This window comes from Salmo salar, chromosome ssa17, assembly GCF_905237065.1.
Source record: "Salmo salar chromosome ssa17, Ssal_v3.1, whole genome shotgun sequence".
NCBI classification, from domain to species: Eukaryota; Metazoa; Chordata; class Actinopteri; order Salmoniformes; family Salmonidae; genus Salmo; species Salmo salar.
The window spans coordinates 23824447-23849068 of record NC_059458.1 but is presented as its reverse complement, the minus strand read 5'-3'; the positions used below and the strand labels follow the sequence as shown (position 1 = coordinate 23849068).

General features: G+C 42.8%; 2 protein-coding genes across 2 annotated transcripts; one reads left to right on the top strand and one right to left on the bottom strand.

Annotated features, from left to right (window-relative positions):
- The first annotated feature begins 3367 nt into the window (after positions 1-3367).
- On the top strand, positions 3368-13259 carry LOC106575602 (gap junction gamma-1 protein). Its single transcript, XM_014152207.2, has 5 exons — positions 3368-3598; positions 10008-10289; positions 10493-10724; positions 10931-11638; positions 11924-13259. Exons 2-5 carry the CDS (start codon positions 10050-10052, stop codon positions 11935-11937), a joined length of 1194 nt encoding a protein of 397 aa, XP_014007682.1. The 5' UTR covers positions 3368-3598; positions 10008-10049; the 3' UTR covers positions 11938-13259.
- Positions 13260-13395: 136 nt separating this feature from the next.
- Positions 13396-15171, bottom strand: inha (inhibin subunit alpha). Its single transcript, XM_014152208.2, has 2 exons — positions 14552-15171; positions 13396-14355 (listed from the first exon to the last, which is right to left on the bottom strand). Exons 1-2 carry the CDS (start codon positions 14865-14867, stop codon positions 13610-13612), a joined length of 1062 nt encoding a protein of 353 aa, XP_014007683.1. The 5' UTR covers positions 14868-15171; the 3' UTR covers positions 13396-13609.
- Between the last annotated feature and the right edge of the window lie 9451 nt (positions 15172-24622).

Sequence of the window (24622 nt, the reverse complement as noted above, 5' to 3'; positions counted from 1 at the left end):
ATACATTTTTTTTCCGTACTGGTCACGAACCCACAACCCTGCGTTGCAAACACCATGCTCTACCAACTGAGCCACACGGGACCTTTCCACAAGAAAGGAAGGAAGTAAGGAAGGAAATAAGGAAGCACTTTAAAACCCTCCAGATGTTAAATGATTTCCTTTCAGGGAGAGATTGGTCAGGACCAAATCTCCAAAGAGAAAGCAGCACAACGGCTAGGAAAAACGTCCTAGAAGGCAACAACCTAGGAAGAAACCTGGAGAGGAACCATGCTCAAAGGGGACGGCAGTTCTCTCCTGGCTGGGCCGAGTGGAGAGTTAAGAGTACATGTGGCCATTCATTCCAGAAGTTCAAACGTTCATAGATCACCAGCAGGGTCATATAATAACCATGGTGGCTATAGCGAGGGCAACAGTTCAACAACTCCAGAGTCAATGTCAGTTGGCTTTTCATGACCAGGTGTTCTGAGAGGAGAGAGTGGCCGGTGAATCAGGTCAGGTGTCAACAGCAGCAGTCAGAACCGCAGAACAAACTGGATCAGTACGACCAGGTGGACGGGACAGGAACAGCCAGGACTCATCAGGCCAGGTAGTCCTGAGGCATGGTCCTAGGTCTCAGGTCCTCCAGGACAGGAGAGATAGAGGGGAATTAGAGAATGGAATGCTACCAAACACATGGAAACAATACTATGAGCCTGTCCTCCTATAGCTCCTCCCACCAGCCTCCTCTGATAGAGAGAGCATGCCTAAGAACACACAAGACATCAGATAAGACAAGACAGACTGAAGATAATCCCCTGGCACATAGGCTATTGCAGCATAGATACTGGGGACTGAGACAGGGAGGGGGTCGCAAGACACTGTGGCCAATCAGGCAGAATATAACCCCACCCACTTTGCCAAAGCACAGCCCACACACCCCTGTACACACCGATTCAACATTTTCAAGTAGTTCTTGTTGGCTCAGTTGGTAGAGCATGGTGCTTGCAACACCAGGGTTGTGTGTTCTATTCCCATGGGGGACCAGTATGAAAACGGATGCACTTGGTACTATAAGTCAGTCTGGACAAGAGTGTCTGCTAAATGACTAAAATGTGAAATAAACATCTGTGATGCACATAACTCTACTAATCAACCCACCACATGGCTAAAGAGAAACTTTTATTTGATGTCCTACTTCCCACCCAGTGGTTCCAAATGGTAGGGAACACAGTAAAACATCAGGGTGATCTACCTGGCAGGCACATATGTCGAAATGTTAAGGCTTCATTTGCACGGATCAACAGTTGCCCAAAGGAGACACTAATTCAACGGACTGCCTAAAAGACCCAGAGGTGACAGACTGACATTCACGTGGAGATGAAGATATGGGGACATTTTCTCTGCTTGCGTGAGAAGGATTGGAATAGTAGTGTTAGATATCACAACATATACACTTCCTGCAACATTCTTGGTGCCCTCGACACTGCTCTGGCAATGCTACTCAAGCGTTGCTCACCCCTGGGAGAAGACGGCAGTGTCCCAGTCCTGCTGTCACTGCCATGCAGGGAGGGGGCTGTCTCCTGTTTGTTTTTCCAGAGTTAAGACCAACAGTTCCTTATTGAGCACTGTGAATGACACCAGAGAGAGTCAACATACCACCTGTAAGTAGTAAATACACCCCCCTAATGAAAAAATATTGCAGTTAGAGTGCAGTATAACTGCAGTATGCTGCAAATACTGCATTCAAAATAACCATTTTTTTACTGCAGTAATTTTGCAGTGCAACTGCAGTTAGAGTACAGTAGAACTGCAGTTCAACACAGAACACTGCAGTTATTCTGCAATTACTGTGTCTAAAATTCCACAGTCGACTGCAGTTTTACTGCAGTTTCAAAACTGCAATCATTTTTTGGAAGGGCTTTGTTGATGGCAACGAGCCCTTCCTGGCTGTGAAGATGGTATGGGACTCTGTTCAGGAAACGTGTTAAAGACCCACTGGGAAAAAACTGGTTGTATCAACATTGTTTCCACCTACCAAAAAATAAATCTAAGTGAAAACCGATTGGATTTGCAAAAAGTAATCAGCGTAAGGGAATTTCGTCCTAACTTATAACTTCAATCCAATAGCATGGTGACATGCTTTGTTGATTTCATGTGGAATTCACAGTAGTTGACAACTCAACCAAATGTAAATCAAAACTAGACATTGAACTGATGTCTTTACCCAGTGTCCTTAAGAAAAAAGATTGCAGTCAGAATGCAGTTTAACTGCAGTATGCTGCAAATACTGCGTCCAAAATATCACTGTTTTTTTTACTACAGTAATTTTGCAGTGTAACTGCAGTTACAGTGCAGTATAACTGCAGTTATTCTGCATTTACTCTATCCAAAATACTTCAGTCGACTGCAGTTACGGCACTTTTACTGCAGTTTCAAAACTGCAATATTTTCTTGTAAAGGTGGGGAGGGTGTTTTAAAGAGATTCAGTAGGAGTGGATTATGCTTTTGATTATCACACCTATGGCATAATAAACCAGCGGTAGTAAACCACATTTGCGGACCTGTTTTGTCTTGCATGACGCCCACATGTTTGACATAGGCACTCTGTATTGTTCCAATAAACTCTAGCACCACTTACCCTATTAAATCTGTCTCCTGTTATTTCAAACAATGTTTTTGTTTGGCAAATAAGCCTGTGATAGATGGGTTCCGGTTTTGTGGACGTTACAGTGGGACCGGTCTATTACCATACCATATATGGCAAACATCGGATGTTGGCACCACTATGCAAGCTGTTATGTGTGAATTTAAAGGTTTTAACAGTGGAGGAATGTGTACACACAGCCCATTTTAATTGTGAGAGCATGTGCGCTGAGACCAGCCAAAATACCAAGCTTGAGTTCAGACAACAGGTGCTCCGACTCAAGATTGGTATTTTCTATTCTACTTTTATCAAACTCACTTGGAAGGTAAGCTTTTGGGTTTAAGATGCTGTAGACGTTGAATCACTGGGATCTTGCTACGTATGACACACAATACACAATACACAATCTTATCAATCAGTGGAGGCTGCTCATAATAATGTCTGGAACGGAGCATATGGAATAGCATCAAACACATGGAAACCATGTGTTTAATGTATTTGATACCATTCCACTGACTCCGCTCCAGACATTACCATGAGCCCGTCCTCCCCAATGAAGGTGCCACCAACCTCCTGTGCTATCAATAAGGATATTAATTAATCTGAGAATAGCAATGAAATGATACAAAAAAGTGTGACAACTTAATTAGAGTAAACAGCTAACAGTATCTAGTCAGCTAGTATATCTCAAGTTTCAGATAAGGGCTTCCTAAACGGGGCAGGGTTACATGGAGGTATGGTAGGAGGAGAAAAAGGATTTCGGGACTCTTCCTTTGTCCTGCATGAATGTGTTTGGGGCCCCGACATGGATGCAGGGGTCACATGGTACCACAAAGCGCCGAATGGGTTAAAAAAAAAGAGGGGGTTGTAGTTTATGAAAGAGCCGCGGAGGAGAAAGAACAGTTGTTGATAATTTGGAGAGGCTACGAGGGGAATTAAGGCTGAAAACAAGAAGGACAGTTTTGAGCCTTAAAGGTGAGTTTTTGCGAGGAGACCCATAATCCTTTGAGACGTTTTTACCAGGTTCACAAACGCTCAATGTAACTTTACTCGCAGTTTAATTTACTAGTGTCAATGTATTCCTTCCACAAGTTGTTGCCTATCAATCCTTGCTCAACATTTAACGATACTTTTTTTGTCCCCTAAATTACCATCGTTGTGTGCGCGCAGTCAGCAAAGCTACAATCGTGTGATCTTTAGCTTTTCTTGGGCAATTTGACTCAAGGCGCTTAGGTTTGCTACTTTTGTATTCATTTAATCTAAATTCAGAATTTACAATTAAATGGTTGTTCGGAATCAAGTTGTTTTCTAATCTTATTTGCTGAGTGTATCAACAACTGTTACGGGCCAATGTTTATGATGGGTTTTTCCATCTCATCTTTTTTTTTTTTTTTTTACCAAACGCCTTCCAGCCATGATGTCAAACTTTGTTTAGGCCTTCATTATCTTGATCATCTTAATCTTAAAATCAGAATTTTTTTTATCAATCAAGATCTCAACCCCTCGTTAAGCAGTTCATTTTAACACGCATGTAGCCAATTTAGTCGCTAATGAAACGCTTGATGGGGAGTTAACAAGCCTAATCTAAATTCTCCGGCTCATTGGCCTTCTACAAAGTCACCGTTCTATGAGTGACATAGTGAAGTTCAATGACTGGCGTTTGTAGGTTTATTGGTTGCCATGTGTGACCGACAACATGCAGTCGGTGGTTTCATGCATGTGCCCTCGGCCTACACCATGGGCCATCTGTTTTTGGTTAGAGGCCAAGGAATGTTAACACGCTGTACCTTGACCGGATACCTTCACTACCAGGCCTTCTGCACTGCTCAACTCCCATCCCCCGTCTTTACTTCACTGACTTGTAATTAATCAAATTCCTTTGCTGGCTCAGTAGCCTAGGATGAGCTTTGGACCAGATGAGAATGAGCTACTCTGTCTTGGTCAGTTGTTATTTGCCCTCACTCTCTCAACTGTTTTTGTGTGTTAACCTTTCAAATATCACCCACATGTTAGCCTATCAGGTGGCCATCTTTACTGGTCTGTTTTAGTCTAGTGTTCTCTTGCTGTTTGGGTTTACTTTAAATGCCAGGCCTAGGTTGTCACTGATAGGTTATTGGATTATCTGGCACGGGTTACCTTGGTGGAAGAAGTTTGCATCGGGTGAAAAGTGATTACATTCGTTTTGGAACCGGTTGCCACCTGGGCATGAGCCAGGTGACCAGCTCTGGCCACTGAAGTTGTCTCAAAACAAAGGTGAAGTAGGTGAACACATGGAGTAATGAGTAGGTTTCTGTTTTCACATGCAAAAGTTATTGATTTTGATAAATACTTTATCTGCCTCCCCAATAAACTACACTGAACCAAAATATAAACGCATGAAAAGTGTTGGTCCCATGTTTCATAAGATGCCAGAAATGTTCCATATGCACAAAAAGCTTATTTCTTTCAAATGTTCTGCACAAATGTTACATCCCTCTTAGTGAGCATTTCCTCTTCGCGAAGATAATCCATCCACCTGACAGTTGTGGCATATCAAGAAGATGATTAAAAAGCATGATCATTACGCTGGTGCACCATGTGATGGGGGCAAAAGGCCACTAAAATGTGCAGTTTTGTCACAACACAATGCCATAGATGTTTTGGGGGAGCGTGCAATTGGTATGCTGACTGCAGGAATATCCACCAGAGCTGTTGCCAGAGAATTGAAAGTTCATTTCTCTACCATAGGCCGCCTCCGTTTTTGAGAATTTGGCAGTACGTCCAACCAGCTTCACAACCGCAGACCACGGAATGGCGTCATGTTAGCGAGCGGTTTGCTGATGTCAACATTGTGAATAGAGTGTGTCATGGTGGGGTTATGGTTTGGGTAGGCATAAGCTACAGACAATGAACACAATTGCATTTTATTGATGACAATTTTGAATGCAGAGATACCGTGACGAGGTCCTGAGGTCCATATGCATCTGTGACCAACAGATGCATATCTGTATTCCAAGTCATGTGAAATCCATAGATTACGGCCTAATTCATTTATTTCAATTGACCGATTTCCTTATATGAACTGTAACTCTGAGATCTTTGAAATTGTTGCCTTTATATTTCTGTTCAGTGTAGTTATAAAAAAAAATCGAACACTACCATTCAAAAGTTTGGGGTCACTTAGAAATGTCTTTTTTTTTAAAGAAAAGCAAATGTTTTTGGTCCATTAAAATAACATCAAATTGATCAGAACTACAATGTAGACATTGTTAATGTTCTAAATGACTATTGTAACTGGAAACGGCAGATTTAATGGAATGTCTACATAGGTGTACAGAGGACCATTATCAGCAACCATCACTCCTGTGTTCCAATGGCACATTGTATTAGCTAATCTAAGTTTATAATTTTTAAAAGGCTAATTGATCATTAGAAAACTCTTTTGCAATTATGTTAGCACACCTGAAAACTGTTCTTCTGATTTAAAGAAGCAATAAAACTGGCCTTCTTTAGACTAGTTGAGTATCTGGAGCAGCAGCATTTGTGGGTTTGATTACAGGCTCAAAATGGCCAGAAACAAAGAACTTTCTTCTGAAACTCATCAGTCTATTTTTGTTCTGAGAAATTAAGGCTATTCCATGCGAGAAATTGCCAAGAAACCGAAGATCTCGTACAACGCTGTGTACTACTTCCTTCACAGAACCGCGCAAACATTAGTACATTAGTGTCTAGTTAGAGAAACAGACACCTCACAAGTCCTCAACTGGCAGCTTCATTAAATAGTACCCGCAAAACATCAGTCTCAACGTCAACAGTGAAGAGGTGACTCCGGGATGCTGGCCTTCTAGGTTTCTTTGGCCTGTTTTTATATTCTCTCCTATGTGTTGGAGGAACTTAACTGGACACATTGCTTTTGCTGGCATGAGCAGTGTAGCATGCCTGTTAGGTGTAGACTAGGCCTCAATTGATCAGATGAAATGGTACGCATTGGGAAGGTGGTACCCACTGCTTTTCAAAGCCAAAAGGAAATTCATAAGAAAGCTGGCTGACCCATTTTCTTGCACAATGCTTAGGCTGCTGGGACGGTGTTTTTTGTTTTGAAGAGCGGGTTGATTACATGGACCATTATGTAACATTGGATGTTCTACTGACCTGAGACATTTTAGACAATGGCTAGATCATACCTGTCATCTTCAATGGCTGTTTGTGTTTTCAAAGTACACTATGAAATGGAGACGAGGATCCAATATCAGATCACTGAGGAAATGTTCACTGAACATGTTCATACAGTGTCTCAGAGTAGGAGTGCTAATCTAGGTTCAGTTTAGCCTTGTTAAATATGCGGGGTCCATTGCATATCTACTAACAGGAGATCACTTGATCTCATGTTACCGTGTCAAGAGTCTGATACCAGACAGCTGTCTACGTTCTCTACTTCTGCCCCAATGATCAAAAATATTTATTGTAAGAATATAGGATTATATTTCCTACAAAACATTTCATCTTTAATGTTATAATTAGAATATTGTTACTAGAAACTACAATTAAATTAACTGATTATAAACTCAATCATGATTGGCTTGATTTAGGTACATTTTTAGATGTGAATAGTTCAGGGAGTTTCTTTCTCAAAATATTTACCAAGTTGTTACTTTTTCCATTTCATGTGATCATTAAGAACATTGTCCAGTGAAAATGTGTAGGGTTAATTGCCACAGATTTGCTGCGGTAAACTAGGAAAGACATTGATTCAGTTGTACGGAATGATTGTCAAATAGGCCTGGTTAAATCTGCTTACTGCACCCATTCTGGAAAAGCAGGCACTTTTTGTTCCCAAGGTCAAGTTGAGAGGACCTGGCAATGCCGTGGATGGCAGATTGGCGAGGTATGCCCTCAGGTACTGGCGCTAGATCAGGACTTTGTCGTGTCACCTCACCCACATGTATTCTGGGCTATTTGAAAACAGAGATGACTAGTGTGGGAAAGAAGGGCTAGTTATTGTTTCTTGGAACAACTAGAAAGTCAGCAAGGTAAATGGAGATCATTGATGAAGATGAGTAATGATGACTTGATTTTAGATGAACACTCCTAGACAGGTTCATCATGTCAAATACAGTGTGCGCTAAAAGTTTTGGGACAGTGGCACATTTTCTTGTTTTGCTGCTGTACTCCAGCACTTTGGATTGGAAATGATGGAATGTCTGTGAGGTTTTAAAGTGCAGATGATGTGCGTTATATTTCTGTCTAACTTTCTCTCACTCATCATTATTCAGGATTCATTCAGGATTTTCCGTAATCCTGGTAGCATCCACATTAAAGAAGCGCTTTAGAAACATATCATATTCGTATTTATAAAAAGTGACTCAAATAGCACAATACACTATTTACCATTCATTAATATTTGGTGAAAAATAATCTGAAACAGCAAATGCATCCAACACATTTCTAGAGTCACAAGCTTGATGTAGTCATTGCGTGCTATCAATATAGGGCCAAATACTTAACTTTTTACTACTTTAATACACATAAGTGCATTTGTCCTAATACTTTTGCTCCCATTAAATGGGGTGGGGTGGTGCTGCGCTGCTATGTACAAAAAGTACTGTAATTTCTAAACGGTTCCCCCAATAATACCCTCAAAGTAAAGCTGACATCTGCACTTTAACCTCATAGTCATTGTATCATTTCAAATCCAAAGTGCTGGAGTACAGAGTCAAAGCAACAAAACAATCCACTATCCTGATACTTCTGGAGCTCACTATGTACACAGTATGCCATTGTAATGTCTGTACACACTTTACTGGGGACAATTTATTTCCTTGCAGTAGCTTCTATCTTGACCTGCCTCCTCATCCATCATAATTCACTGTCCTGGTAAATACTGTGACTCTACGAGCTGACCCCCTCCAGTCCTTTGTCTTTCTATCCTGCTGTTGCTAAGCTTTCCCATCTGGTCTGCCTTGCTTCTCTGACCTGCACCAACCTCTCTCCCCAGTGTGAAGTCCCAGCTTGCTGTGACTTGCCGACCCCAGTCTTTAGAGGTGGTAGTGAGCAGGATGGGGTTTGGAATGACAGGGTGCTGTAAGAATGTAGGTGTGAACCACAATCCACTATGGTACCATGTGTTACAGTATAGACTGACCAGTGTTGGGTCCTTTTCAACTGTCAAGAATCTATTTTCGTTGGGCTGGTCCACCGCACAGTATACATGGTTCACCAGCAGTTCAGTCTATAAAAATACCTTTAACTTTTTATTTTTTTATTGTGCTTCCAAATGAACACCTCCTTTTTACATCAGAGCAAAAAAGCATATTGTGAAACCAGACTTGTTAAATCCTTCACAAGGAGACCTATGGCCATAGATCTGAAGCCTGGGTGTGAGACATGGACGGTACAACACGTTCATCTTGTGGTACTTCTACCACAGTACTCCCACTAGGTCATACCGTTCCACCTGGTGCCTGCACTTCTCGTTCCTATAATAATGTTTAACCTGGGAGTGTGGGTGTCAACATCCAACCCTCCCTGTGCCCTTCTTATATGCACGTAAGCTCATCATTGATGAACCTTGTGGGTGGAGTGGTGCCCCCTGTTGATCAAATCAAATATTTCTCAAGTGTTATTTTTCTGGAGGGGGGGGTTGGGGTCAATGAGGCCACTTTTAATTCAGTCATGTCAGAAAGGTAATTAAAATTCCCCCTCAGGAATAAGTAGTCTAAGTCATACCTTTTCAGTTAATTGTTTTTTCAATTCATAATTCATGTTCAGGGGTCAATAAGAACTGGTTTAGCAGCATCTGATTTTAAAGACGTATATGGATGTTTTGGTTTTACTAAAGAGCCAGGCTTGTTTGAATCGTGGTAAAGAATCAAACATTTCAAGTGGATTTCCAGCACTATTACAGTAGTGACTTGTAAATAATTTGACTGTTAAAGTTTGGACCTCCCCTGTAGTTCACACAGTAACTAACAGATCAGAAGCTTAATACAAACCTATGATTGGATTTCTTGGTTTTATCTGTACCTCTCCCAGGGTGATGCATCCACACGTGTGTATCGCATGGTGGTTTTCACTGATCTACAGACTGTGTCGATGGATCTGTACAGGAGATCTAGTGTCTATCTCCGTACAGGAGGCAGCCAGTTCTCTCTGCTGACATCTCTTCACTTGAATGGCATAATTTGTTTTGCCTTGATGTGGATGGTGTGTTGACTTGAGATGTGTGTTTTAAGAAGCTTACCCTTTTGCTCCTAACACTCGTCCAACCCCACCTCCATAACTGACATGATGATCAGGGTGTTCTTTCTCTCTTTGAAAATGAAAATCTGAAGATGAGCCAGGAGCACCAGAAACAGCTTTTTCAGGTAAATGTCACACTGAAAATAACATCACCTCTCCCCCCCAGAGCTGAGAGGGCCCCTGGCCAGGTGTCTGCTGAGGCCTCATCATGAGCTGGAGCTTCCTGACGCGTCTCCTGGATGAGATCTCCAACCACAGCACGTTCGTGGGGAAGATCTGGCTGACTGTGCTCATCATCTTCCGCATCGTGCTGACGGCCGTGGGGGGCGAGACCATCTACTACGATGAACAGGCTAAGTTCGTCTGCAACACGCTGCAGCCCGGGTGTGAGAACGTCTGCTACGACGCCTTCGCTCCGCTCTCACACGTCCGCTTCTGGATCTTCCAGGTGAGACTGAGTCAAGCAAGCATATGTAAATGTTTTCTCAAGTTAGGGTGAAGTAACTATAAGGTGTGTATGTAGCCATAACATATGGGATGTATAACCTTTTGACACAAATAAACCATTAACTGCTTATGTACTTGTAAGCAATCGCTCAGGGACTTTGAATTCCCTGTCTACCATCCACTCCTTCCCTCTCTCTCCTCCAGGTCATCCTGATCACCACCCCTACCATCATGTACTTGGGCTTTGCCATGCACAAGATCGCCCGCATGGACGATGCTGAGTACCGGCCTCTTCATCGCCCCGGGAAGAAGAAAATGCCCATCGTGACCCGGGGGGCACAGCGGGACTACGAGGAGGCAGAGGACAACGGAGAGGAGGACCCCATGATCACTGAGGAGATCGAGGTGGAGAAGGACAAAGTGAAGGTGACAGAAGGTAGGGTGAGGGACAGCTTCTCTACACAAACTGACTCATTTCATACCTGCTTCGCTCTTTTCATTCACACTGGTTATAAAGTTGTCACCAGGGAAATTACTTTTTATTTCACTTTAAAGCTGTGTGTGGATCACACCTGTCCCTTTTCTTTGACTTGCCCTGTGGCATGCTGTCCGTGAGTTAATTTGTCTCTGCCTCATCTCCAGGCTCTGTGAAGAAGCACGATGGTCGGCGGCGGATCGCGCGTGACGGCCTGATGAAGGTGTACGTGTGTTCGCTGATCTCGCGCATCGCCTTCGAGGTGGCCTTCCTGTTAGGCCAGTATGTCCTCTACGGCTTCGAGGTGGCGGCCTCCTACGTGTGCACGCGCTCTCCCTGTCCGCACACGGTGGACTGCTTCGTCTCGCGGCCCACCGAGAAGACCATCTTCCTCCTGGTCATGTACGTGGTTTCTCTCCTCTGCACCACACTCACCCTCCTGGAGATTGTCCATCTCGGGGTCGGCGGGGTCCGCGACACCCTCCGCGGGCGCGCCAGACGCCACCCCACCCCACCTCTTCCCCCCGTGGCCCGGGGGTCCCTCTGCAGTTCCCGTCATGTACCCACGGCCCCGCCAGGGTACCACATGGTACTGGGGAAGAAGGACCCGTCAGGCAAGCTGAAGGCAGAGTTCAGAGAGCCGTTGGCGGGGGACTATGGGAGGGAGAGCCTGGGGGACGAGGCGTCCAGCAGAGACCTGGAGAGGCTGAGGAAGCACCTGAAGATGGCCCAGCAGCACCTGGACCTGGCCTACCAGAACGAGGAGGGCCAGGGGTCCCCGTCACGGAGCAGCAGTCCCGAGAACAACACCACAGCTGCAGAGCAGAACAGACTCAACTTGGCTCAGGAGAAACAGGCGGCGGCTGGCGAGAAAGGTAAGGAGGTGAAATGGTGTCTGACTGCTGAACGGGTCAAAACAATATGATGGAAGGTTTCTAGCTTCATCAGTCCTAGAAAAAGAGCGATTGGAGAAGGCGCCATATGTATTTTTCAGACGTGTTTATTTCAACCCGTTCCAGATTCCTTAAGCCATTTTGAATGACTGCCTTACTGTACAGAATGACATTAACCTATATAACCCCACAGCACTGTTTGTTCCCATGAAGTAGTAGAGAACCTAGAGATCTCTCTATTTCCTCTCTAACATGTTCTTCCCTCAGGAGTACATGCCTGAATCCTGCTTAATTCCTGCTGGACTGCCTGCCTGCTTTCTCTTCCCGACTGGCCCTCCACGGATGGGGAAGCACATGGGGACACAGCCAGACAACTGAGAGACTGACGAGTGTGGTTGTGAGAGGGATGCAGTGCCTTGCAGTATTAAGGGCCAGGGACAACTTAAATGTAAAGCTGCCCAAGCTTCCGTAAAGCTACAGTACAAATCTCCTTTAGCGTCTGACTCATTCGACTTGAGAGCCTCCAAATACTTTGGTCTCAAGTTTCAGCTTGCCGAAACCCCACACCCTACCTTGGCAGTGCCTGTCGCTGAAGCACACAGCCTTCTAGATGTAGTCGACACCCCGTTTATTTTTGCCCAAAGGTGTTTTGGTTTGTCCGTTTTTTTGTTTTAATTTGTTTCGCAGTCATTCCGTTCCAAAGTGTTCTCCGGTCAGTTTCTGTATTCTGTCAGGTGAATCGGTCTTGTCAAGTGTAAGCTTTAATTTACCCCCCCCCCTCTCCTCTCTATTGACAAAGTTTACAAGTCGGTCCAATTTTAAGAGCGAGGCTCAACAAAGTCTTAAAAGCATTTACTGCACATGTTGTTATGCCAGGGCTTGTTGTTGCTGGATACAGAGTGAACCGCAATGAACACTTGCCTGCGGGGGATGTCCTTTTGCACAGACATTAAGAGGATGTGCGTCCATGTATGTGTGTTGTATACAAGGTGCTGGGAGGTTTTCTAAAAGTGCAGTTCTTTAACGAAAGCTTTTAACTTAATCTTGGACGTTAACTGTACAGCTTTTGTCAGTGGTTTAGTAATTAAAATTAAATTGTTTTGACATTCCATGAGACTCCACTCATTGTTAAAGCCTTGTATATTAGTCATTCCAACAAATCGGCCAAATGTGATAAATACCTGGGAAATGCTTGAATCCTGTGACGACTATAAATGTTCTTCCATGCTGTTTAAACACTCCTGTAGTCCTCCTGTACCTGTCATTTCGCTCCTGTCCTGTTTCCTTTTGTTCATGCTAGTCGGTGAGTTGTTTTGTTTAAACTTTTTTTTTAATGTTCGTACTGGAATTCTGAGGCAAATGCACCAACATTTGCTTATGTTGTCATAATGTGATGGTTCTTTGAAATGGTTGAGTTGGAAACTGGAAACGGTCGTGTGCTGTGTTCATTTCATTTTTCCTTAAAATTTTTATTTTTAATTTGGTACAAAAATAACATTCCAATATTTTGAGTGTTTGTTACATTGTTCCAAGTTTTGTAGTTTTTGTATCTGTAGAGTTTAGTTTCATAGAAATACATGAATAAATATATATTTGAACAGAATGACTTTGCAATGTCTTTGTTTGGAATGATTACTTCACTGTAGACCTCTGTACTTCACTTCTAAAACACCTTAATCTGAGTCTGCATTGCCCTCTTGTGGCAAGAAGGAAGAACACACTACACACCCATTTCAGTTTCTTAAATTATTTTTATTAAAAATGCATCTTGTGTAGCTGTATTAAGAACAAACTTTTTTATTTTGCTCTATAATCTTGGTGCATGACAAATACAGGCTTATCAGTTCTAGGTCTAGCCTAGGTGCTCTCCAAAGACCGTTGCCCTGGCCTAGATTACACCAGTATAACTATTAATCTTACTTGGAAAAACTGAGCCATTCTGAGGTTTTAGGCCTAGATACAGGAGCACTCCTCTGGTATGATGTTGGGCAGGGTCTCGTATTTAAAGGAGTACCCTCCATCAGACGTAGTGGTGAACCGTAGTGACTTCATGGTCCCGGGGACCGGAGCGCAGCACTGTTTGATCCCCAGCATAGCAGTGGTGCGGTCCGAAGCCGAGCAGGTGCCATGACAGTAGTAGAAGTTGAGAACCTTCGGGTGAACGATCCAGTTGTCCCAGCCCAGCTCCTGGAACGAGATGTTGATCATCTCCCGCTGACAGTCGCTGTACTCTGGCTTCTGCTGCGATGGCCGCATCAGGAGGTCGATGGCCGATGGGAACCAGGGAATGGTGGCGGCCGCTCGCCGTGGGGAGCGGTCTGGGCCGTGAGGTCGGGTGTGCAGGTGGAGGAATGGCATTTTGTCGGCTTCGTTTTCGTGGCATTCGCAGGCGGGGCAGCGCACCTGGAGTACGAAGGGGCCTTGGGTCAGGGCGGTGAGGAGGTGGTGCTCGAAGTGGTAGGTGGTCCAGCCATCAGCGGTGGTCTTGGCCGGAAACTCTGCCACCTGGAGGAGCTGCTGGTCTGAAGTGAGGAGGAAGAGAGGGGTGATGTTCCTGCTGGCCACCTCGCCGGCGTAGAACCAGAAATGGGCTGAGGTGATGGCAGACTCCTGGTTGTCTAGGGAGGATTGGAAGTAGTAGGTAAAGTGGCTGGTGGCTCTCTCCTCTGATGGGGAGTCTGAGCTATCACAGGTAGAGCCTGGAAAAACAAGGCAGACAGTGGAAATAAGACCAGGTCAATGGATGGGGAAACAAATAACCTACAGTTGTTGTCTGGAAAAACATCTGACAAACTTCACTTTTGGAGTGAACTAGTGAAGAGAGATTGACTAAAGAGAAGGGAAAAGGAACATGGCATCAGAGCGTGAGAAAGAGGGATATGGACTCTCACTCACCAGAGCTGGGGAAGAGGATGACTTGCTCATGGCTCTCCTGGTGATGCCTCCTGTGGTCCTGTGCCCAGGCTGCCCTCCCTACCCTGGTGGATCTCCGGTGACCTCGCCCCGCCTCTGCTCTCCCTCTGCCCCCATCAGGGGCCTGTTGGCTGGGCTCAGGGGGCTGCTCCAGCCCTAACCCATCAAGGAGGTGCTGTTTGAACCAGTCCAACACCACGTCACGAGGCATCTCATCCCCCTGGCAGGCCTGGGTCAGGGTCTGGGTCCACAGGAGTAGCAGGGCACAGGAGAGGACGGTAGAAGGACCACTCCGCATGGTTCAGATCTCTTCAGTCTATAGAGGAGGGTTGTGAAGCATGTAGATCGAGGTGGAAAATTGCTTTGAGTTTGAGTAATCCAAGTAGGTCAAATATCCCTGTCTAATAATTGGTAAGGTGACCAAATGGGTCAATTGATTGTGCCAGAACTTCTAGTAGATGAAGTGAAGTAGTGTAGATCCTTCTCTGTCCTGAGCCGGTGGGCAAGTGGTGTCAATGAAGTCCTGCATTATTTGGAGGTTCCATCTCTGCCAATGCAGAGCACTGTGTCTCTCTTATCAATTGTTTTGTCATGGAATATTGCCTCCTACCCATGCCTATCTAGACACTGGGGAAAAAGGGAGTGAGAGAGAGCCCTATGTTATTGTTATGCAGTCATAATCCAGAGGAAAGACTTCAGAGTATGACCTTGTGGGTGATTGGAAGTTACAATGTATTTGATCACAGTCTGCGTTTCATGGTAAGGGCCACTTTGTTCTTGTACTGTATTAGATTTGTCTGTTTTGTGAAGTGAACTGTAGCAAAACTTTGAAACCATTTCTGAGGTATTTTCCCTCAGTGTTAAGGTTTTCTTTAATACACATAGTGTGTGTATTTAGTGTAGGAGGTGTGATGAGATTTCAGCAGCGGAGAAGTATTAGACAAAACACCAGGGCCAGATAAGACAGGATTGAAAGAGGTGTTGTCTGAAATGGAACGGTTTACAGGCTCTGTAAGTGCAGAAAATGTGGTTGTCTCACCTAGCTATCTTAAGATGAACGCACTGTAAGTCACTCCTGATAGGAGCGTCTGCTGAATGACTCGAATATAAACAGATATTGGGGTCAGTTATTGAAAATGAACCACAGTTTGAACTAATGTGTTATAACTGTTTATATAAACTATTCATAAACTCTTTACAACCCCCTTAGAAGACACAAAGTGTTCCGAATAGATCACAACACTAATCACACGTGAAGTCACAGTGCTGCTGTAGTCATTTCATAAGGCTCATCTGTAGACGACACCTTGGTGTCAGTATGACTCCCTGATCAAATAAAAGTTCAATATTATTTCTTTTTCATCATAATGAACCCAACAGATGTGGATGTCCATCATCACCTGCTTTCCCACAAAACAAATGTGTGTGTTAATGTGTCTTTGAAAATAATAACAATTAGGCTTTCTTTATCCAACTTCAGCCTTGGGGCTCTGCCTGCATCTGTGCAATTACAGAATACAGTTTCATAGACAAGGTCAGATATTACAGCTTGTCTCAGTGGGGAATAAACATACCAGACCGAGTTACAATAACCTCGGAAGCACACAATCGTTCTCTTGCAAACACATTCTTTTCTCTACACAGAGAGGGTTCAGTTTAGCCCCAGTTCATGCTGGCCAACTCTGAAAGTGATCCTGGCCAGGCAGACGGGCAGTCTTCTGCGTAACTCACCAACTCTCTGACAGATTATCTGCTCTCTCGTGTGACTAGAGTGGAGTCATGGAGCCACACATGTCTCTAGTCAGGCCTGGGGAGCTAGTTCATAGACCGCAGTCATGGTACATATCTTTACATATCTCATAGGTGCTGTACTTCCCATGCTGCTGTTCTTATCATCAAAACTGACTGTCCTGTATTTTTGTCATATGATGCATTGAAATCCCAACATGACTCTCAAGAACATTTCAAGAGGACAAGTAATCTAGGAAAGAAGGTAGGAAGTAACTTTTAGTTTGGAATCCACCTGATGTTTGGGGCGGCAGGTAGCCTAGTGGTTAAAGCGTTTTAACATGAATTTAACACTTATAAACAAAAGGTTGCTAGTTTGAATCCCCAATCTGATATGGTAAAAAGGTGTTGTTCTTCCCCTGAACAAGGCAGTTAACCCATGTTCATAGGCCGTCATTGTAAATAACAATTTGTTCTTAACTGACTTGCCTAGTTACATTTCTTTTAATTATGTTCATGGGGCTGTTTCAAGGGCTCTTGCAGTACAACAAGGTGGCCAGAAGATGGTCTGAACTCACCAGTTGTCTACTAGTTTATGGAGTTCTGTTCATAGTCAGGAGTGTTTGCAAATTGCCAGGTTTTCATTATTCTGCCAAAACTTCCGCCCAACCTCAGTGTTATCTGATGTGTCTAGGACGTTGAGAGTGGGAGATAGATATAGACTCAGTGTACAAAACATTAAGGACACCTTCCTAATATTGAGTTGCCCTCAGAACAGCCTCAATTCATCGGGGCATGGACTCTACAAGGTGTCAAAAGCTTTCCACAGGGATGCTGGCCCATGTTGACTCCAATGCTTCCCATAGTTGTGTCAAGTTGGCTGGATGTCCTTTGGGTGGTGGACCATTCTTGATACACGGGAAACTGTTGAGTGTGAAAAACCCAGCAGTGTTGCAGTTCTTGACTTGCATCTACTACCATACCCTGTTCAAAGGCAATTAAATATTTTGTCTTGCCAATTCACCCTCTGAATGGCACACATACACAACCCATGTCTCAATTGTCTCAAGGCTTAAAAATCCTTCTTTAACCCATCTCCTCACCTTCATCTTCACTGATTGAAGGGGATTCACCTGGCCAGTCTATGTCATGGACAAAGCAGGTGTCCTTAATGTTTTGTATACTTAGTGTATAGAGAGAGCGAGAGAGTACAGGAGGTTGGTGGCACCTTAATTGGGGAGGACGTGCTCGTGGTAATGGCTGGAGTGGAATCTGCGGAATGGTTTCCATGTGTTTGATGCCATCCCATTGGCTCTGTTCCAGACATTATTATGACCTGCCTTCCCCTCAGAAGCCTCCACTGATATAGAGAGATGTAGTAGCAGTAGTAGTAGTAGTAGTAGTAGCAGTAGTAGTAGCAGTAGTAGCAGTAGTAGTAGTAGTAGTAGTAACAGTAGTAGCAGTAGTAGTAGCAGCAGTAACAGTAGTCGTAGTAGTAGTAGCAGTAACAGTAGTAGTAGCAGCAGTAGTTAGCAGTAGTAGTAGTAGTAGCAGTAGTAACAGTAGTAGTAGTAGTAGCAGCAGTAACAGCAGTAGTAGTAGCAGTAACAGTAGTAGTAGCAGTAGTAGTAGTAGCAGCAGCAGCAGTAGTAGTAGTAGCAGCAGTAGTAGTAGTAGTAGTGCGTTTGGTTGCGGGTGAACCGATCGCTCCATCTCCTCCTTCACTCTGGCTGGCTGCTCTTGGTGCTCCCTGATGACAGACGCCTCATCTGGACCAACCAATGGTCATGGCAGGCACAGCAGGCCTTTTTTCCGCTATCTTCTGTCGCTTCTTCTTCGTGGAGGGTATCAGGTCCTTGGTTTCTGATCCTTATGACCCATTTGGGCTTCGGGGCTTTGGGGTCTCTGCATGACTGGCACTGTCGCCCAGCTGCTGCACAGCACTCTGGGATGGCCTGGCTCTGTGAGTCTGAACCACCAACCATCCTCGGGATCATTCTGTTGATAGACAGGGTTGTTTGCTTTACAGAAACAGGATGGACTCCTCGAAGACTTGAGCCTTTTGGGTTTTGAAGCGGGCGGTAAAGTCTGCAGTTTTAGCACTTTCAAAGACTTTGACCTTGACTCTTGGAGGCTTTAGATGGAGCTGCTGTGGCTGGGTGGTTTTCCCCTGGAGACCAAAACGACTGTTGGAGACGTGAACTGTCACTATGGAGACTGAGGTTGAATGCTATCCATACCTGAAAGTGGGGAATTGTGTTTTACTTCTTTACAAGCAGTTCATTTTAACAGTATATATGTTAAATTACATATTTTAAAAAATTAAGCAGCCTAAGAGACACTCCAGTTATCCCAATTATCCCTAGATATTAAGATTTGATTCAACGTTTTGAATGAGGATGGAGGTTTGCTGATTTAAAGCAACTATTTCAGCTTTCGTCCATAAGCAAACCAAAAGTTTTAGTTCCAATTACGCTTTGTTGGCGCGTTTATTATGAACGAGACGTCGTAATAAAGGAGCGCATGGAGGAGCCCAATTTCCATAGTAACGCTGCAACTTATTTCTGGCATAAATAAACAATTGTTTTAGACGGAAATATACAATAAATGTAGGTCAGGCACAGGACTACTGTTACAGTATAGTTTATACAAAGGTATCTTTATCGGAAATTCAGACAACAAATGAAAGAAAGTTTAGGCAATAAAATTAGAGGATACATTTTTGTACACGTTTCGACTTTTGGGCCAACGGCTTCCAAATTACAGACGAAGTTATAGGCCTAAATATTGCTTCTAAAACCTCCGCAAAACCCGGGACGTTCATAAAACGGTATAGTTCAAAACCTAAAAATGTTTTTACCCAACTGTTGGCCAGTTAGCAGGGAGCGTGTCTGTCCAAGTTCGTGTGATTGATGGACAAACCCTGTTGCCATGCGACTTTGCCTGAAAAATAAACACCAGATGCGCTCCCACTGACCACCGCAGGTGCATCCTAAAAATGGCGCCTTTTCTATCCAAAGCTTCTTCAAAATAATCGGAATCTGCCGTTCTTTTATCCTTATGATACATTTGTAACCTTCTTAACAAAGTGTTGGGTGCACATAATTCAACATGAAAAATACTTTCCCAACACTGCACGTTGGTGTGCAGACTACACTTGTAAAACTAGACAGACAGACGCTGTATTGTTTATATTAGCAACACGTCTCCTCTTGCATATAATATTACTGTCCATGCTCTGCTTGAGCCCTAGACCAGAGGATGATCTTTGTCCGCGCCAGAGCGATGTACTCTCTGAATATATGGCTTTCGATCCAAGTCCACGGCCCCATATAGTCTGTTTCATGGTGACCGTACAGACAGAGTGAGCTGCAGATGGGTTTATTCATCCTGTACCAGCACACATGGTCCTCCTACTGCTGTGACTTTAGAGTTAGTCAATAATGACAAGCTGTCAATGACGTATGAGGTTATAAATGACCAATGAATAATTAATATGATGCAACCGAATTGAATTCCATAATGCAAAACAAAAACACAAGATTGTGAGATTATTTGTTTTTTAGCAGAGTTAGAAAAGTAATTATGTTTCTTTGGTTTTATTTCCTTGTGAGCTACGTGTTGTTATATGTTGAACTACCAGTAGTTGTTAATTGCATGGAAGTAGTTGTTAGTTGTGTGAACTACAGTAGTTGTTAGTATGCATGTGAACTACCAGTAGTTGTTAGTATGCATGTGAGCTACCAGTAGTTGTTAGTATGCATGTGAACTACCAGTAGTTGCTAGTATGTATGTGAACTACCAGTAGCTGTTAGTATCCATGTGAGCTACCAGTAGTTGTTAGTATGCATGTGAACTACCAGTAGTTGTTAGTATGTATGTGAGCTACCAGTAGTTGTTAGTATGTATGTGAGCTACCAGTAGTTAGTTAGTATGTATGAGAGCAAAAACCAGTAGTTGTTAGTATGCATGTGAACTACCAGTAGTTGTTAGTATCCATGTGAACTACCAGTAGTTGTTAGTATTCCATGTGAACTACCAGTAGTTGTTAGGATCCATGTGAACTACCAGTAGTTGTTAGTATGCATGTGAACTACCAGTAGTTGTTAGTATGCATGTGAACTACCAGTAGTTGTTAGTATGCATGTGAACTACCAGTAGTTGTTAGTATGCATGTGCGAACTACCAGTAGTTGTTAGTATGCATGTGAACTACCAGTAGTTGTTAGTATGCATGTAAACTACCAGTAGTTGTTAGTATCCATGAGCTACCAGTAGTTGTTAGTATGCATGTGAACTACCAGTAGTTGTTAGTATGTATGTGAACTACCAGTAGTTGTTAGTATCCATGTGAGCTACCAGTAGTTGTTAGTATGCATGTGAACTACCAGTAGTTGTTAGTATGTATGTGAGCTACCAGTAGTTGTTAGTATGCATGTGAGCTACCAGTAGTTCTTAGTATGTATGTGAGCTACCAGTAGTTGTTAGTATGTATGTGAGCTACCAGTAGTTGTTAGTATGTATGTGAGCTACCAGTAGTTGTTAGTATCCATGTGAACTACCAGTAGTTGTTAGTATCCATGTGAACTACCAGTAGTTGTTAGTATGCATGTGAACTACAAGTAGTTGTTAGTATGTATGTGAGCTACCAGTAGTTGTTAGTATCCATGTGAACTACCAGTAGTTGTTAGTATGCATGTGAACTACAATGTGGTTGTTAGTATGTATGTGAGCTACCAGTAGTTGTTAGTATGTATGTGAGCTACCAGTAGTTGTTAGTATGTATGTGAGCTACCAGTAGTTGTTAGTATGCATGTGAACTACCAGTAGTTAGTATGCATGAACTACCAGTAGTTGTTAGTATGCATGTGAACTACCAGTAGTTGTTAGTATGCATGTGAACTACCAGTAGTTGTTAGTATGCATGTGAACTACCAGTAGTTGTTAGTATGCATGTGAACTACCAGTAGTTGTTAGTATGCATGTAAACTACCAGTAGTTGTTAGTATCCATGTGAGCTACCAGTAGTTGTTAGTATGCATGTGAACTACCAGTAGTTGTTAGTATGTATGTGAACTACCAGTAGTTGTTAGTATCCATGTGAGCTACCAGTAGTTGTTAGTATGCATGTGAACTAACAGTAGTTGTTAGTATGTATGTGAGCTACCAGTAGTTGTTAGTATGCATGTGAGCTACCAGTAGTTCTTAGTATGTATGTGAGCTACCAGTAGTTGTTAAGTATGTATGTGAGCTACCAGTAGTTGTTAGTATGTATGTGAGCTACCAGTAGTTGTTAGTATCCATGTGAACTACCAGTAGTTGTTAGTATCCATGTGAACTACCAGTAGTTGTTAGTATGCATGTGAACTACAAGTAGTTGTTAGTATGTATGTGAGCTACCAGTAGTTGTTAGTATCCATGTGAACTACCAGTAGTTGTTAGTATGCATGTGAACTACAATGTGGTTGTTAGTATGTATGTGAGCTACCAGTAGTTGTTAGTATGTATGTGAGCTACCAGTAGTTGTTAGTATGTATGTGAGCTACCAGTAGTTGTTAGTATGCATTTGAACTACCAGTAGTTGTTAGTATGCATGTGAACTACCAGTAGTTGTTAGTATGCATGTGAACTACCAGTAGTTGTTAGTATGCATGTGAACTACCAGTAGTTGTTAGTATGCATGTGAACTACCAGTAGTTGTTAGTATGCATGTCAACTACCAGTAGTTGTTAGTATCCATGTGAGCTACCAGTAGTTGTTAGTATGCATGTGAACTACCAGTAGTTGTTAGTATGTATGTGAACTACCAGTAGTTGTTAGTATCCATGTGAGCTACCAGTAGTTGTTAGTATGCATGTGAACTACCAGTAGTTGTTAGTATGTATGTGAGCTACCAGTAGTTGTTAGTATGCATGTGAGCTACCAGTAGTTCTTAGTATGTATGTGAGCTACCAGTAGTTGTTAGTATGTATGTGAGCTACCAGTAGTTGTTAGTATGTATGTGAGCTACCAGTAGTTGTTAGTATCCATGTGAACTACCAGTAGTTGTTAGTATCCATGTGAACTACCAGTAGTTGTTAGTATGCATGTGAACTACAAGTAGTTGTTAGTATGTATGTGAGCTACCAGTAGTTGTTAGTATCCATGTGAACTACCAGTAGTTGTTAGTATGCATGTGAACTACAAGTAGTTGTTAGTATGTATGTGAGCTACCAGTAGTTGTTAGTATGTATGTGAGCTACCAGTAGTTGTTAGTATGTATGTGAGCTACCAGTAGTTGTTAGTATGCATGTGAACTACCAGTAGTTGTTAGTATGCATGTGAACTACCAGTAGTTGTTAGTATGCATGTGAACTACCAGTAGTTGTTAGGTATGCATGTGAACTACCAGTAGTTGTTAGTATGCATGTGAACTACCAGTAGTTGTTAGTATGCATGTGAACTACCAGTAGTTGTTAGTATGCATGTGAGCTACCAGTAGTTGTTAGTATGTATGTGAGCTACCAGTAGTTGTTAGTATCCATGTGAGCTACCAGTAGTTGTTAGTATGCATGTGAACTACCAGTAGTTGTTAGTATCCATGTGAACTACCAGTAGTTGTTAGTATCCATGTGAACTACCAGTAGTTGTTAGTATCCATGTGAACTACCAGTAGTTGTTAGTATGCATGTGAACTACCAGTAGTTGTTAGTATGCATGTGAACTACCAGTAGTTGTTAGTATGCATGTGAACTACCAGTAGTTGTTAGTATGCATGTGAACTACCAGTAGTTGTTAGTATGCATGTAAACTACCAGTAGTTGTTAGTATCCATGTGAGCTACCAGTAGTTGTTAGTATGCATGTGAACTACCAGTAGTTGTTAGTATGTATGTGAACTACCAGTAGTTGTTAGTATCCATGTGAGCTACCAGTAGTTGTTAGTATGCATGTGAACTACCAGTAGTTGTTAGTATGTATGTGAGCTACCAGTAGTTGTTAGTATGCATGTGAGCTACCAGTAGTTCTTAGTATGTATGTGAGCTACCAGTAGTTGTTAGTATGTATGTGAGCTACCAGTAGTTGTTAGTATGTATGTGAGCTACCAGTAGTTGTTAGTATCCATGTGAACTACCAGTAGTTGTTAGTATCCATGTGAACTACCAGTAGTTGTTAGTATGCATGTGAACTACAAGTAGTTGTTAGTATGTATGTGAGCTACCAGTAGTTGTTAGTATCCATGTGAACTACCAGTAGTTGTTAGTATGCATGTGAACTACAAGTAGTTGTTAGTATGTATGTGAGCTACCAGTAGTTGTTAGTATGTATGTGAGCTACCAGTAGTTGTTAGTATGTATGTGAGCTACCAGTAGTTGTTAGTATGCATGTGAACTACCAGTAGTTGTTAGTATGCATGTGAACTACCAGTAGTTGTTAGTATGCATGTGAACTACCAGTAGTTGTTAGTATGCATGTGAACTACCAGTAGTTGTTAGTATGCATGTGAACTACCAGTAGTTGTTAGTATGCATGTGAGCTACCAGTAGTTGTTAGTATGTATGTGAGCTACCAGTAGTTGTTAGTATCCATGTGAGCTACCAGTAGTTGTTAGTATGCATGTGAACTACCAGTAGTTGTTAGTATCCATGTGAACTACCAGTAGTTGTTAGTATCCATGTGAACTACCAGTAGTTGTTAGTATCCATGTGAACTACCAGTAGTTGTTAGTATGCATGTGAACTACCAGTAGTTGTTAGTATGCATGTGAACTACCAGTAGTTGTTAGTATGCATGTGAACTACCAGTAGTTGTTAGTATGCATGTGAACTACCAGTAGTTGTTAGTATGCATGTGAACTACCAGTAGTTGTTAGTATGCATGTAAACTACCAGTAGTTGTTAGTATCCATGTGAGCTACCAGTAGTTGTTAGTATGCATGTGAACTACCAGTAGTTGTTAGTATGTATGTGAACTACCAGTAGTTGTTAGTATCCATGTGAGCTACCAGTAGTTGTTAGTATGCATGTGAACTACCAGTAGTTGTTAGTATGTATGTGAGCTACCAGTAGTTGTTAGTATGCATGTGAGCTACCAGTAGTTCTTAGTATGTATGTGAGCTACCAGTAGTTGTTAGTATGTATGTGAGCTACCAGTAGTTGTTAGTATGTATGTGAGCTACCAGTAGTTGTTAGTATCCATGTGAACTACCAGTAGTTGTTAGTATCCATGTGAACTACCAGTAGTTGTTAGTATGCATGTGAACTACAAGTAGTTGTTAGTATGTATGTGAGCTTCCAGTAGTTGTTAGTATCCATGTGAACTACCAGTAGTTGTTAGTATGCATGTGA